Source organism: Dermacentor silvarum, chromosome 4, assembly GCF_013339745.2.
Source record: "Dermacentor silvarum isolate Dsil-2018 chromosome 4, BIME_Dsil_1.4, whole genome shotgun sequence".
Lineage (NCBI taxonomy): Eukaryota > Metazoa > Arthropoda > Arachnida > Ixodida > Ixodidae > Dermacentor > Dermacentor silvarum.
Window position 1 is genome coordinate 49,134,147 of NC_051157.2, and position 15,965 is coordinate 49,150,111.

Below are 15,965 nucleotides of genomic sequence, written 5' to 3' on the forward strand. Positions count from 1 at the left end.
GCTCTAACTTCACGGGATGATTTATCTGCGCTGTAGAGTGACTCGGCTCTCATAACGGCTTATAGATGGAACGGTACTGGAACGTTCTGCTCGGCGACGCCGTGCACGACTCCGACCTGCTTCATTTCAAGGCTGTCCTCGAGTCACTGCTTCACTGAACTGCTGCTCTGGATGGCAGAGCTCCATTCTTCTTCCGTGATGCGATTGGGTCCCTGTAACGAGGGGCATCGCCAGAGCATGTGTTCTAGATAGCTAACAGCCGCATATCCCCTACAAAAATTATTACAGAGATACTGTTGTGTTTCCATTGACCTTCTGTTGCCTTCAATATAATGTTTGTTGAGATGCAGTTGAATAGCATGCATTATTTTCGTAACAGATTACATGACCAAAATGGAAAGTTTCAGTTTCGGGACCTTTGCTTCGAAGGAACACTCGAGTTTAATATCACTGCCCAGAGAACACTATGCTCTGATAAACATGGCGCCTTTACCCTCCCCTTCAGCACTTTACACACGCCCCAATTAAAATAAATGGCACGCTGAGTCATTCTTGCTCTTGCACTCCCTTTCAAGGGCCTCGTGCAAGTGGTCGCGGCCAGTCCAGAGCTCGCAGGTGCACAAGAAGGTAGAGGACAACCGAGAGTCTGACATGGCGCTCACCAGTCAGCTGCTTGAAACGCTTCTGGACAACTACGACAACACCCAGAGGCCATGGCACGGAGGTACGGCGAGCTCCGACGACAGTACGTGAGAATCCTGCCTATAAGTGCATTGACCTTTATAGGCTGTTCCAACTTGCAGTAAGCAAACGACAACAACGTAAATCATAATGGTGGCCCTACACTAAACTGTTGCCAACTCTGTGTATTTAGCGTTCTCGCGTACTAATCGTCAGCATTATATTCCAGGGGATAAATCAGTATCTCGCGGTAAGTTACGAACGCTTTAATTATTGTATTAATGGGTAATTTGTTAGGATATTGCCAGAGTTGAGAGAACGGCCAATTAAACGCCCTTGAAATACTTGGAATCCGAGTAGAGCTAAATGGACAATGGCGGCCGTAAGATACCACAACACCCAGAACCGTTGGGTTGTTGTACTTTACCTCCCTGCTTGTCTGTTTAGCAGCCCACAGATTCTCAGTATGACAGACCTGCTATTCCGAATTACTGAAACGCTATTAAAGCTTACTTCTATGTGGTAGTTTTCCGATGACAAAAATAAAGCCTTCCAAAATTAATATATTACGACCTAGAACCACCTACAACCAGCCCGGCCAACCGCATCTGTCTTTGTAAACGTTACGTTGTTGAAGATGCTTCATCTGACTGTTTTTCAGTCTCCCGACGAACACCTCAATGATGCGCCAGTACTTAAGTTACAGTGAGAAAAGCGTTCATTAGATAGGATGAAACGAAAAGTAATCAATTCGGCGGCACTCGACATATAACACAAAGGTTGCTTAAAAGTTAATGTCCCATATTTATATTTATGGAAAATGTTTATTCAATCCGCATAAAATTTGGGCTGAAAGTAACTTCTGGTTTCCTGCGTACTCTGTTTAGTGTGATCGTTGTTGCGTCATGCCGATTTGCTTATATCCATAGCATGTATACGTTCCCTGTAGGATGACGCACTCTGCGCGTGAAGTCAAGTTGTGACTGCTCAGTTTAAGCTTTCATGCTCGAACACTTCTTGGTATCGTATTCCATCCCTGAGTAGTCCAAAAATGTGAGATTAGGAAACCACAGGCCAGTGATTGGCTGCGGTTTCGGGGAATCACCATCTAACCAAATTTCGCATGCACCTCCTAGCGTTTCAGACTTTTTTTTTTGCAACGGGCATTCACGCGCTGCGAAAAAATATGGCACTAACTTCGCGGGCTGCTCTGCTCATACCCTGTATCTGCAACAGCGCAATTACACGCATATATGCCTAGGAAGCATTACTGTCGTAAAATGCAGTTTTCGATATCTCTAGATTTTTTGGGAGCAAAAAAAACCGAACAAACAATTCGGGGTATTTGCTTCTTGTGCAATATTCACGAGGAATTTCTTTTCTGTAATGCCCTGAGCTATTTCCCAAATCTAGGTGGCCTATGTACCTGGTACAACCTGTACTTGTTTTACCTGTAAAGCGAGCAAGAGGATCATGTTAATGAAGGTTTCGGTCATCGACCATATGTGTACTCAGCACCTGGACACCGCATTCTTCTTGCAACTCTTTCCAGAATTGCTGCGCCTTCTATTCGGGAGGAACTTGAAACGCTAACTTGAGCTGTATATAACAGAGATGTAGAATGCATAAAAGCTGGGGGAACTGATATCGTTAAAAGTAATGCAAAATGCGCATACGAGGGTTCAGGGCAAGGCAGAGGAACAGAGGCCATGAAGACGTTCGCTCAGGTCATCTGACATACACCAACGAAAATAGAACATTCCCCCACATCTTTAAATAGAAATGGCACATATTCACTGAAAGGCTCGGAACGGCATGCAGGTTTGTATTTCTTCTAGTGAGAACCACTATGAAAAAGACTACGTAGGAATTTCTCTTTCTTTTTTGATATATCACTGCCACTTTGCTGCTGATACAATGCAGTAAATATTCCTCGCAGTGGTAAAAAGCTTCCTGAAGGCACCTGCTGCCTAAATTGAGTGGAAATCGATTGGCTATTGCAAGGTATTGACCACGTATTTGGGCTAGGCTAAGTACTATACCAACTCATCCCCAGCATTTTCCGGTGTTTAATAATTATTGATCGATTATCAATGAGCTATTGATTGGCTATCGATTGGCTATCGCAAGCTATTGTCCACGTATTTGGGCTAGGCTTAAACACCTTTGCTAGTTCACAGGCGTATGTGCTATTGCGCTTGGACGCTTTCTGCACAACCGCCAGGATCGGCCCACATTTTCTGTTCGCTCTGCACGGACTAACGGTCAGCTTAAACAGCTCCGCTGTTAAAACCCGATTAATTAAATTCTATGGTTTTATGTGCCAAAGTTACGGTCAGATTATCAGGCATATCGTAGAGAGAGGCTCCGGAGAATTTTGAACACCTGGCCGTCTTTAACGTGCACCTAAATATAAGTGTACGAGCGTTTACGCATTTCGTCCCCATTGAAACGCTGCCGAGCCACGGTCGGGGTCGAACCCGCCACCTCGAGCTCCGCAGTGCAGCGCCGTAACTATTGGGCTACCGTGGTGGGCAAAAAAAGAAGCGGTCAATTTGTGCGCACGCACATGCTCCAAGACGTTGCCCGCATAGCACCGCACGAGCTGTGCAGGAAAACATGAATGCACGCGCAGATGCTCACTTGTCGGTGTGGATGACGACATGCAACGTTTACAAACCTGTCGACGTCGTGCGCAGAAATGTGAAGCACGGTAAATGGTAACTCGTAGCGTGGCGTTTGAAAATGCCATGCCACTTTCTCGCTTTCTTTTCTGAGTTGCCGCGTGAAGTGTTTAAATATTTGCGCATTACACGATGGAGCAACAAAAGCATCAAAATGAACATTGTAGCGATGCGGACCTGCAGTGTTTCACGAGTTTTTCTTTACTTGAATGAGCATTCACTGTGCGCACAAATGTCGATACATAATTTTGTTTCTTTTTGCCAGCTTAGCCTGTTCACTTTGCTCTTCACTTTCCAAAATTTGAAGCATATAGGGCAAATGGATTTTTTAGGAGGTTTTTATGGAAACACGAGATTCTCTAAGTGAAAAACATAAAAATATAAAATAGTCCAAAGCAGGCCTGCAACTGTTCTCCGGAAAAGGCGCGCCACGCCCACTCGACGCAATATGGGAGAGATGGGAAGCATGTAGGAAAAGGAGGCGCAGGAATCGCAAAGAACAGGAGACGAGAAGCGAGACGTAGGGATGAGTCCAGCAAGCCTACTAGGGGGGCTGTAAATGCAAGCTGGTGCTCGACAAACTGAACCTACAACTGCCATATGGAAACAGCATTGCAAAGACCCACTCGGATTATACTCCGTCACACGTCCCTGGTGCAACAAGCTACGTTAGGAAGTGTCAGTTACATTACAAATGCTAACTTACGAATGCACCTCAGGACCGGCATTCACAAAAAGCTACTGCGCTAAATTTGTTTGTAAAAGCAAATTCGAATCAGTCCCGACATTGGACATATTATTAGCGAAGGCGACAAGCCTTTCGCAAAGAGCACCTACGAACGCAAAGCTCTCTGATTTCGGTTCCAGTTTAGATGTGAACGTTCAATGCTACGTTATTGAGGAATGTTTCGCCAAAGGAGAAGAGACGTGCAATAGGGACAAAAATACAAGAGTGTGTACAAAAAAATAAACAAGAAAATAGACTCGCTGTTTAGTTCGAGCCACGGGAAAGGTGCGTACGGCCAGATGACCAAATAAAGATTGCGTTAGTTTTCATTCGAGTGAAGAAGGCGGATTTTATTCGCTAGTTTGGGTAATATCAACAGCTCGCGGAGCAATGAATTCTCCTGAGGCATCAAGGAGCACTGGTTAGTGATTGGCTCCGTACTTTGCAACAGCAGACGATAACATGAACAATTGTTCATTGCGCGGTGATCGTTGAAACTCGGCGCTTGTGTTGTTCATCGCTTTTTCTCCTCAGTGTTCTGTCTGCGTTGTGAAACTGCAGTGTCGCACACTATAGTGCGCACAGCAGTGCGTCGCCCACCACCAGATGACATGCTGTTGCCGATTGCGGTATACATTTCATTGATACCTCTTGAGTATTTCGGAAATAACGTTCCATCCAGCGTCAGAAGGGTGGCAAGTACAAGCACGAGCTATTGGTTCCACAAATGTACGATGCTATTGCGGCTGTGTAGAGGTTATTTCTGAGAACTAAACCACCACAGCAAACTGCTTAAGCATGTTGTTTTCATGCTTTCAAAATAACATTCATCACTCGAAATGCCGAAGATGTTTTTGAGCGCTGTGTGGTTGCGAGTCTGAGAGTTTTTTCTCACGAAGTTTTATCGCCTGACGGCACAATAATGGTCACCTGTGGTGGCAGCGCCACTGCATCATCATGGTCGTAAAAGTGTGGTGGCCATAAGATTGAGGCTTGAAAGGGTGTACGAGCTTGAGGTTGAAGGATATTTTACGCGAAGAAGTTTGGGGAGGTCGGCTTGAGGTAAAAGACGTCTATTCTGCTACTGCTGCTCACAGTAAAGGGGAAAGGGGGATCTTAAGACTTATGATGAGGACAGGAAATGTGACGTGAGTGCATACAAATGTGTGTATGGGGGCCCATTCAAAGCCGTGAACCTTTGTTGCTCAAAGCTAGCCCTACACCTGCACATCTGTGCTGAACTCACTGGTAACAGCGCTAAGCATTCACCCTATGAAAAGAGAGAGAAAGAGAGAGAAGTGGTTAGGCATAGGCGTGGAAGTTACAGGTTTACTACACCAAATAAAGCAAACTGAAAACGAGGAAGCTATATGTCAGCTAGCCGGTTAAATGAATAGATTCCACATGGTGCTAAACAACAAATATCCATTGAAGCGCTGTACTTTCAATTAGTATCGGGATAACTAAACGATTTATAGCACCAGTTTTCCCTGTAGTGAACTTGTGTGATTTGCTATGTCACAGTCGATTGCAATGCAGGAATACTATTTCAGAAGTCATAATTGTGTCGCTAACGCTAATTATCAATAATTAACAGTCGTTTCCCACGAGTTGATTGAATACGCATACGGTTCATAATTACAGGCCTAAAATTAGTATGGTGAAGTAGGAAATGTGGCCACAGTTTGAGCGTCTACCTCACTCGTTGTTACGCCCTCAAACGTAGACGTATAGTTTCTCATTGGGACTGCATGCTACTTAGGGGCTCTTCCTTTTCATTCTAGTGAGACCAACCAGTGTCACAGCCAACATGCTCATTCGAAGCATGGGGCCAATCTCGGAGCTCGACATGGTAAGTTCGCTTCTGCAATACTGGCTAATAAACGTAAACGACGTTTAAAGCTTTACCAAGAGGGGTTACGTGCCATTGAGTGACCTTCCTTTGCTTTCATCTGTTACTTATAAAACTCGCCTTTTGCGACAGCATTTCTACGCCCACTTGTTTCGCGCGTGCACATTTGGGTTCCACGAGGATTACGCCGTCTTTGGCGTCGTATCTCGAGAAGCACACACATTGGAGGGGTTTGTTTCGGTAAACCGCACACGGTCCTTGCGCTTTGCTTTTCTCTTTGCAGCCGCGTTTGTATGCTCGGAATGCATTTGGGGAGTTTATTATCTCGATGTTCCTTACAGACTCCAGCTTAGCATTAAACTTAGTCTCGCACGGCCATACACCCAACGTATAACGACCTTCGAAGCAGTGAATGTTATGCGCATTGCACCTCTGAAAGCGCTTCTCGCCTGTGAAAGATTTGCACATTCCTGCGATTTCTGTAATGCGACAGGTTCTCCAGAGAACTTCCGTAATGCGTTCGTGCAAAACGGTGAGGCTTCGGCTCCTTAAGGTTGCGCAGTTAGTAGGCTGCGCTGTACCTCTTGGTCGAAAAACTCGGCAAATTGACTCCTATATACGGGCCGAAAGCAGCTGTGTTCTTTTTTATTGATATTTTTTTTAACTTTTGCATGACTGCAAGAACACGCCAGCATAATTCATGATCACTACTTACTGTAACTCCTTAAGGCCATCCCTAAAGTGGGTCGTCAGAGAGAAAGCTCCGTGTAGTCAAAAGACAATTCGTCCTCATCTGCGGCCGCATTTGATTTTCTGTGGACTCATCCAGGATTAATCCTAATTATCTCGTTTCTAAACACAAAATAAAACGAGCGAGTTGTGACAGAAAAGCTTTCACTGACGCTCGCGTTTCCCTATTTCATGCTCGGAGCAGGAGTACTCGATGGACTGCTACTTCCGGCAGCGTTGGACCGATCAGAGGCTCAAGTTCAACGGCACCATCAATCCCATCAGCCTGCATATCAAGATGCTGGAGCGCATTTGGAAGCCGGACACTTACTTCCACAACGGCAAGGGATCCTACCTGCACACCATCACGCAGCCAAACAAGCTGCTGCGCATATATCGCAACGGTGATGTGCTCTACTCCATGAGGTAAGCGAGCCTATTGTGTACGCGGCCGAGCCCTGCGCGTCATACACCGGTATGTTCTTGTCTGTGTGCGTACGGGTGAAAGTGAGAGTGCTTGTGCTCGTTCTGCTTATTTGTTTGCGTAAATTGGTAATGAGGAAGCGGCGTGGCGGGTTAAATAATGATCTACGTATAGTGTTGCGTGAATGGCACGGTGAGTGCTTGTTTGGCTGCTGCCGTCACCATCCTGGCAATATTTAATGCAGAGTTCGTTCTACCGTCGCGCAGGCATTGCGAGAGAACTCCCGGTCAGTCGACTAAGGCCTGCGAACCGTCAAGAGTTTTTAAGTCAAGGACGTTACACGGCGAGATTCGCATGCAACCATGAATGGTGTTAAGAATTATTTCAAGCCTAACGAGAAAGGAAATAGAAAAAAAAAAGTAGTTCAGACACACTAGGAGTGAATAATGCCCACCATTCTATTCGAGTTTGCTGTTAAATGGACAGTTAGTTTCGAGGTGTTGCTTAACTATGGTATCAAAGTTTAGGTTGTTTCGACATCGTCTAATTGATCACAGTGATTCTTCTGCGTTCTACTCTTCAGCTTCAGCTTCTGTGCTGACATGCTAAACATTGATACCTGGATTTTTTTTTTTTTTTTTTTTTTTGATGGAGTCCAGATTTTTATTTTTATTTTTTTTTCACTGAGGTCAACGGTGCACGAATGCTACAAAAGTGAAGCGCAATTTTCTTTCTGTTTTTTCGTATTAAAATGTAGTTAGTTCCGTTATGTTTCTTCAACCGTCAGGTCACAACGTGAGTTCTTGAGCAGCGCGTATACTAAAAAAAAGGAAAGAAAGAAATCGATACTCCGCGTATAAAATTATCGAGTTGACAACGGTGGGCCCCAAAAAACAGCTAGCATTTGTGTTTCTTTCGTACGGCTGACGTTACAAAAGTCGCCATGGTATAGACCAGAGCGTGGTTGCTATCGTAGGTCCCAGAACTTTTCTTTTCCCTCTATCTCTCTCTTTCTCTCTGGCATCTTCGCCTTCTGACGTTCGAATGGCATTTTTACGCCTGCTTGGAACCAGAGCACAAAGGAAAACTATTTTCAGTGTCTAGAGAAGTTCGTGAGGCCGGACCGACTCTCTTACTGTTTTTTTTTTTTTTTTTCGCTTTTACCTTCTGGAAGATGTCGGTGGGAGAAAAAGGTAGCTGTTGAGTCGGCATTCCAGTCACGCTTGCTTCGCGAATTTCGATGGATCAGTCGGTCGAGAAGATGGAACTGTCTGGCCATGATTTACTCTCAAAGAGACGCACAGAATGAAGCTACTTGCTGGGGCTTTTCGTTTCTCTTTCTTACTTTTCACCTCACGTTTAGTTTGAACGTTACGCTGTTGGCCACATGTTAGAAGATGAATTATTTTCTGCCCAGAAGTTATCATCACGAAGTCACGACCACGTCCTAGTAAAAAATACCTGCCAGAGGAAGCAGCTTTTAACAAATGCATCTAGTGAGTTTTGCAACTAGCCGAATTCTCCAAATTGCGCATGACAGTATTTATCGAGTAAACTGCTTCGAGTAGCAGCGTGTCGAATTGATGAAGATATCGCCAAGTTTTCTTCCTAGTTTTACACCAATGTTTCTTCAACAGGCTTTCTGGTAGTTAGAAGACAGCGTGCGGATATATGACTAGATCTCACAGAGCACGCATAACTTAGTAGTCACGCTGTACAGGTATGCTAGTAATCTGCGTTGATATTTGACGTTCATGGGCTGTAGATATATCGGGCTGACAGCGTTTTGAGTGGCAGGCTGCGCTTGATATACGTGATGCTTTGTTCCGTCGATTTTTTTTTTTTACGGCAAAGCTGGTAAGGGGACTTCTCCAGCGGTTTTTGTGCGCCGGCGATGCGCGGCGATGTGATCGATATCAAATGTCAATCATAGAACAGCCAGCATCACACCTTGCATCAGAACCCCGGATTTGCTCTGAAACATGTTTATTAAGAGTAATGGAATAATATTTACCTTCCCTTTATGTCTCTCGAATAGACTTAGCGGTTTATATTAGCCAGTATTACGTCATTTTTACTTCTCTCGTCAGGTTTCAGCGGCCCCACGTTCGGGGTCAGCCAGGAGCCCAACTAGGTCAGCTAACAAATCTCTAAGCATTTTGCGGGTGCTGTGTCTGGGCATTTAGAAAGGTGTGATAACTTCATTACATATCGTCAAAGTATGAGTTGCTCAAATTGCCATACATCTACCAAGGATTTATTTTGCTTTCTGCGTATGTTACATTGTTTGTTTTTCTCTCTTCTCATGTTTTATTTGCTGAGGTTTATTTTTTTATGTGTTTCTGTGATAGCGGGCCTTTTAGCAACTTAGGTTACCAGAGTCGCAGCCTTAAACAAACGAGAACAAAGACGCCACTTACCAAGAAGTAGATCACCCGAACAATAAAACCCGACTTAAACATCCTTGTGTGATCCCGTTTTGTATGTGTGGGTGAGACAACTTTAATAAATATCCTGCAAATTGATGGCCTGGGTCTAGGCCGCGCCGGGGGCGGCAAAGATTCGGAGCCGGGGGCGGCTCTTGGTAGCTTCCCGGGCTTGCTGGATGGCCCAAAGTTGGTCCTGAAGATCAGAGCTAGTCAGTGCAGCTCTCCATCGCGCCCTTAGTTCATCCGGGGGGACTGCAATTCTCCTCTGAACTATTTCGCAATCCCAGAGTATATGCTCTAGGGTGGCTCCTCTATCATCACATAACTTACATTTGGCCTCAGGGTATTTGCACTCTGCTTTTATTATTTTCACGTCTTCAGTACAACACCAGCAGCGTTGAAATGCTATGAGATGCCAGCCATGGTGTATTCCTCTGTCTCCCCCCATTTTTTTTCTTTTTTTTTCTCTATCCTACCTATCGCGTCCCTTTACCCCTTCCCCGGTACAGGGTAGCCAACCGGAGATCTGGTTAACGTTCTTGTCTTTCCTTTGCCTTGCTCTCTCTCTTTCTCTCTCTTTCTGTCTCCCTCTCTCTAATGGCACGTAGCAAATTTCGGCGCTACAAGATGGTACTTTAAAAAAATTACTTATGGTCCAGTCTACAACTTATCCCTCATGTGCAAAAGCGTATTTGTTCATCTATAGTTTCTTCGGGATTAATATCTTTAATCAATAATTATTTGGCTGAAATTTTCCTCAGAACGGAGAGGGAAATAAAAACCCGCATTTCCCCGAAGGGGAGTATGAGGAAGTGCGAAGCACGGGGTGATGCTATGAGGGGGCGCGCGCGACTAAACTGCAGAGCCGAGCGAAGGAGACGGCAGCGAGAGAGCACGACTGACGCGCCGGCGCCACACACACAACACGTGACGGCGGAGCGAAACACGCCAGGCGGTTGGAGAGGGGGTGAGCGGTGGGGAGAGTACGCACACGAGGGGCTGTTACCGGGCGAGGAGGGAGCTGTCAACGCGAGGGGAGAGGCGGCGGCCGAGGGTGAGTGCAAACCTAACGGGGGGAGAGGCACACCAGCTGCATGGCGCCGTGACGTCACGGCGCGGAGAGGGTGCGAGGAGCCGGCGCGGCGCGCGCAGCCACGGCGCGGAGGCGCCAGCTGCACAACGCGCCGTGACGTCACGGCGCGGAGAGCGGTGCGGAGCCGGCGCGGGGCGCGCGCAGCCACGGAGCGGAGGGCGGAGCGCGCGCAGTCACGTGGGGCGTGACGTCGCTGCGCCGTTGCTACAGACGCTCCTCTCCGCTCCTCGCGCCGTTGCTAGGGGAGAGGAGGAGGAGCGCGGATGCCGGCGGAGTTTTCGGGGTCGCTTAAGAAGTGCATTCGCACTTAAAACTTTATTTTTGCTGAGCGCTCGATGAGCCGATTGCCTCTGTCCAGGCCCTGTCTTTCAGCGTACTTAAGAGTGGATGGGATGTAAGCTGCCATGTATTTTTTCGCCCCTGAAGTGTGGTGGAAGCAGTCAGCCATCCCGGGTTGTGGTAAAGGACAGGAAAGGGAGATGGGAGATGGAAGCAGAGAAGGGGGAAGGATGTCATATCCACAAGATCGCAATTCATTCCATTGAATCCTAAATGTGTTTCAGGCGCTTGAAATCAGTAGAACTTCCTTTAGCGATGATGAACGCTTTGCAGAGACAGAATAGGTTGAGAATGGGAGAAGGCAAAGAATGACGGTAAGTGTAGGGCAGTTATTGGTATATTCGTGACCAGAGTTGCGGAGCATCAACTCTTGAGCTGGAATGATTCTGGAATAATTCCACATTTTCAAACACCCGGAATGGAACGGGAATGGGAAGGTGTTTTGAATGGTAATGTAATGAGATTCCGAAATGAAGTTGGAATGAAATGGCTACATATTCATTGATCGCTAAATGTAAATTTTAGGCGAGACCACAAAACCGCTATAGTTTTGAGTCTACGCTTCTGAAGACCATTAACAATTTTGCGCTGTAAGGTTTAAGGGCATTTAAAGACCGCAACTAATAGTTTCCAGGTCATGCTATAGCAAGATCATGCTTGGTTTACAATGCAAGGATGGAGGCGAAAATTGATGTCGCAGATGGTTGCACCCTGCACGAATCCACGGTGATTTGGAACAAGCGCCACGTTTTTTCGCACACTGTCTAGTAAACACAAGGCGCAATAACAAGCAGTCACAGGGATACGCTGGAAGACAAATGATGCCCGTTAAGATATGCGAGTAAATATGAAACAAAAAAGCTCGTACTTAAAGAAATTACAATACCTTTCGCTTTTTGAAGTAGTACGCACGCGAAAAGTACATTCGTGGCAACAAAAATACATTTTTGTTGCTAGACGCGAAAGTGCAAGTAGTAAACAATCAAAGAGAACGCGTTTTATTTACTGAAATCGGAGGAGTGGATTGCATCAGCTCGACCACTTGACGAGTGGGAAATGGTCCAACTTTCACCGTTCCGACGTGTTAAAATAAGTGGCATTAACCAGGATGCCCAATGTTCGGAATGGAGTGGGAATGGAATGGAGTGGAATGTAGTTTAATGGAATGGAATGGAGGGCCCCAGTCCACAATTCAGCTCGTGGCTCACGTCGCGTGCTCAATGAGTGAAGATGGCGGAAAACTCACTCACTTCTTGACAGAAGGTACCGTATGGACAAACGCACGCAATGCTCAGCACCACACAGCGTCATGTGCCGTATACAGAAAACGATTCACGCGGCCGGCACTGCAATGTCGCCAGAATTAGTACAGAACAGAAGCAGCGAGATTCAAGATGAAGCAGAAGCATCGTTCCGCTCATTTTAATGTAACTCGCGGGGTTCCCAGCAATTCCGTTGCTTGATAGTCCGCGGAAGATTTTGACTGTTATAGCGACATTTTTCATAATACCGGTACTATACTGCAAGATCCTTGCAATAACTGTATTACTTCAAAAATATATGAATTGGGTACGTGGAACGTCGTACGCAGGATTTCAGATTAATTCAGGCGTGGTGAAGAGTTCTGTACTTATTGAGTTTCATTTTAATCCAAACGTGCCCTCGGCGACCGAATAGAAAATTCAGCCGCATTTCTGTGTTAAGTCTCAGAACATCATGACACTCAGCTACCGTGATGAGTACTTGTGAAACGTAAAACTTGCGTCAAACTTATTTTCTTCAATATCGTAACGGAGATACGAAATGCAGGTACGAAAGAAAGAAGGGAAGACGTAACAATATTATTTAAACAGACAGATGGTGACGCAATGTCTTAAAAGGTGGCGCATAGTGGGTGGCTTATAAAAGGTGGCGCATTCAGTTTGTTTGTCGCGTGAAGCACTATTATATCATTAGGAGTAGTTCTGCACTGATTTGCATTAGAATCCTGAAGCATTTACGCTACACGTTTGAATCATTCAGTAGCGTTGAGTAACACGCTGTGTTTGTGAGCTTGAAATAGTTGCCTTCATTACTTGCATGTCTGTGTGTCAATAATATGAACATTAAACAGCGGGATGAACACCTGCACTAAACTTCCGCAAATGATTTAAAATTTGTCCATGTTGTATATTTATCAAGATTTCAGTGCAGCCGCTCCTTCTGTTCACACTGCGGCCTTTCCGCGCTTTTTATGAACATAACTGGAGAGGAAAAGACGTGATCAATAATACCTGCTAATTAAATTGGCGTCATCGTTTTAATAATTAGGAAAACTGTTAAGCTCCTGCTGAGCTCTATGACGTCCTTGTCTCACGCATGCTCAGTGTCTTCTCGTCTTGTTTGCACACTATACTACACAATGTGCAAGGTTTTTTAATCATGTCTTACTTTTTAAGAAACGCAAAATTCTAGTTTTCATAAGAAATAGTTAGCTAACGTGGGCCGTATAAAAATAACGTCAAGGTAATCAAGGAATGAAAATCCTGTTTGAAACAAATGACTTCAAGCTTAGTTTCAGCACGTGTGTGCGTGTGTTGATAATAGCAGCGTGGGCAAAAAAAAATTATATCACAGATCACAAACGCTACTGTCAATATATATTTTCACATACGCCCTTCGAAGCTCGCAAGTTCCCCCAATCTCGGGCTATTCAAAAACTCGTATTTTTAATAGTTACTTTTTACCGGTCACTTTCAAGCGCTGAAAAAGAAAAGTGAGACACAAAGTGAAGTGAAAGTATTGTCCTTTATTTAGGCGTGAGCTAATCCCCCGAGGAAGATAAGACCTTCCATTGTGTAATGTCCGTGCGCGTCTTAATGCCTAGTTCCAAGGCTTTATTCACTTTAGGCTGAGCTCTTGTGCTTCACAGATACGTCGCTTCCATAAGAGAAAAACTGCATAGCTCATACGGTGCTTTATCTGAAAGGCCATAGGTTGAACCCTTCGCAGTGCAGAGAGACAGAGAGAAAAGGAAAGGCCGGGAGGTTGGCCAGGTTGCGCCGGGTTCACTCCGCCCTGCACTGGGGGTCGCATATTAGGAATATCTGGGAACGAATAAATATGATGCGCCCGAGCACTAAGTAGCCTTGCCCATCTGTACACTCAAACGTACTCGCAGATCCCAGTTGTCTTTGAATACGACACAGACTCAGCAGCACAAAAGTCAATGACTGCGCTAAGCAGCTTCCTTGCAAAGACCTTCACATGACCTAGCAAGACTAGCCATGCAACCGAACTACTACATAAGCTCTTCTGGCTTCCTTTACAGATGAAGGTCGAGTCCAATACACCAATATGTTAGCTTCTGCTTCTGTTGTCCATTAAATGATGATCTTGGCTTCTGTAAGCGCTCTGTCGCGTCGTTGCGAGTCAATTAACCTTAATGTTCCGCTTGCGGCTTTGCATCACGTTCACTAATGCCTACTGTTTTCTTAGCGAACAAGTGTTTGGTGCAACTACGATTATGTGCCGTGGCGGCTCAGTAGAAGCTAAACATGTAATCAACAGTATATGCCAATCCGGCTGACTTTCATTTTCGTTGTAAATGTCCTTCAGGTGCATTATCAACATAGACTGAAACTTATTCTGGGCAACTATTCTTTCTGCACTTCTGTCGTGCGTGCGAGTTTTCCATAGACTTTGCAGGCCTCTCAGCAAATACATATCAAACGCTACGTCACGACATGGTACTCCGTTCTAGTTTTTTAACGTAATGAAGGCTGCTGCTTTGTATGACGTTAATTCTCTGTATGTACTGCTCGTTGTCCTGTCATTAGTTACGACCGTCTGGTGCTCATAATATTGTAAACAGTCCCAGTGCATGCATCCTTTTATTCATGCTAATAAATACTAGGGAAGAAAAAAATTGTCGTGGTGGCTCAGTGGCTATAACGTTGCTCTGCTGATCACGATGTCGTGGGTTCGATTGCCAGCCGAAGCAATCGCATTTTGATGAGGGCGAAATTAAACTCTCGCACACCGTGCACTGAGAGCACGTTAAAGAACCCCATGCGGACAAAACTACGAGTAACCTGGTGCCCTCAACTACGGCGTCCCTCGAAACTCACAGTGCAGTTTCGGGAGGTTAAAGCGCACAATTTATTTCTGCGCTGCTACTATAGCGACTACGACGATACCATCGAACACATCCTTTCCTACTGCTGTTCTTTTGATGAACGAGGACCGCCTATGCATGCTACACCACTAAGTACAGAATCTCTTTACTGCTATCTCTTCTTTCTTAAAATATGTTGCTTAACTCGAGATTAATATTTCGAAGAAGTGCTCCTGCTCAATAAATAGGAACGTGGAAAACATCGCGATCGCATTTCTTTCTAAGCGAGGGATCTGCGCAATAGTTAATTGAATTAATTAGCACCTCTCCACTCGGAAAAGAGTCATGTAGGCAGGCGTCATTAAACAGCGCACGGTGTGCGAGCTATCATATTCACTTCACTATCATAAAGGTGCTAATTCACCGATCTGAATTCTAGATGCGTGCCTGTCTGTGTTACAAAACTAGGATCGATCGCTACGTCCTCATTAACATGTGAGGTGTGAAGTAAAGAATGCGACTGCGTACCCCCATCTTTTTCTTTTTTTCGTTTCTGTCATCAGGCTCTCGTAAATAAGAGAACATTCGCGTTCTGAATAGCTTTCTGTATATTTTAAGGTGTTTTACTTATGACTCCCTTCTCGTTGTAAACAAACAGAAAAACCACCATAAGAAATACGCTTTCTGGCATATATGCCACTAACACGTCCCTATTGGCACTTTTGGTAGGCTACACTGCGTGCAGCGTCCTAAAAAATGGAGGCTTCTCTTATGGCGGCTACTTTCTTTTTTAATTTGATTGTATTCAAGTAGTGGTAACCTAATATACGTCTGCTGTACCGAAAATGCGTGAATGACTGAAGTCGGTCATAAAAGTGAGTGAGTGAGTGAGTGAGTGAGTGAGTGAGTGA

General features: G+C 45.2%; 1 protein-coding gene across 1 annotated transcript in view; it reads left to right on the forward strand.

Moving 5' to 3' along the window:
• Nucleotides 1-642: 642 nt before the first annotated feature.
• LOC119448600 (gamma-aminobutyric acid receptor alpha-like) overlaps nt 643-15,965 on the forward strand; it is a 39,435-nt gene continuing 24,112 nt past the window's right edge. Inside the window, exons 1-3 of the mRNA XM_037711833.2 lie at nt 643-724; nt 5,877-5,944; nt 6,879-7,099. Coding sequence (XP_037567761.1) covers nt 652-724; nt 5,877-5,944; nt 6,879-7,099 — 362 coding nt within the window. The 5' untranslated portion in view covers nt 643-651. The remainder of the gene's footprint in view (nt 725-5,876; nt 5,945-6,878; nt 7,100-15,965) is intronic.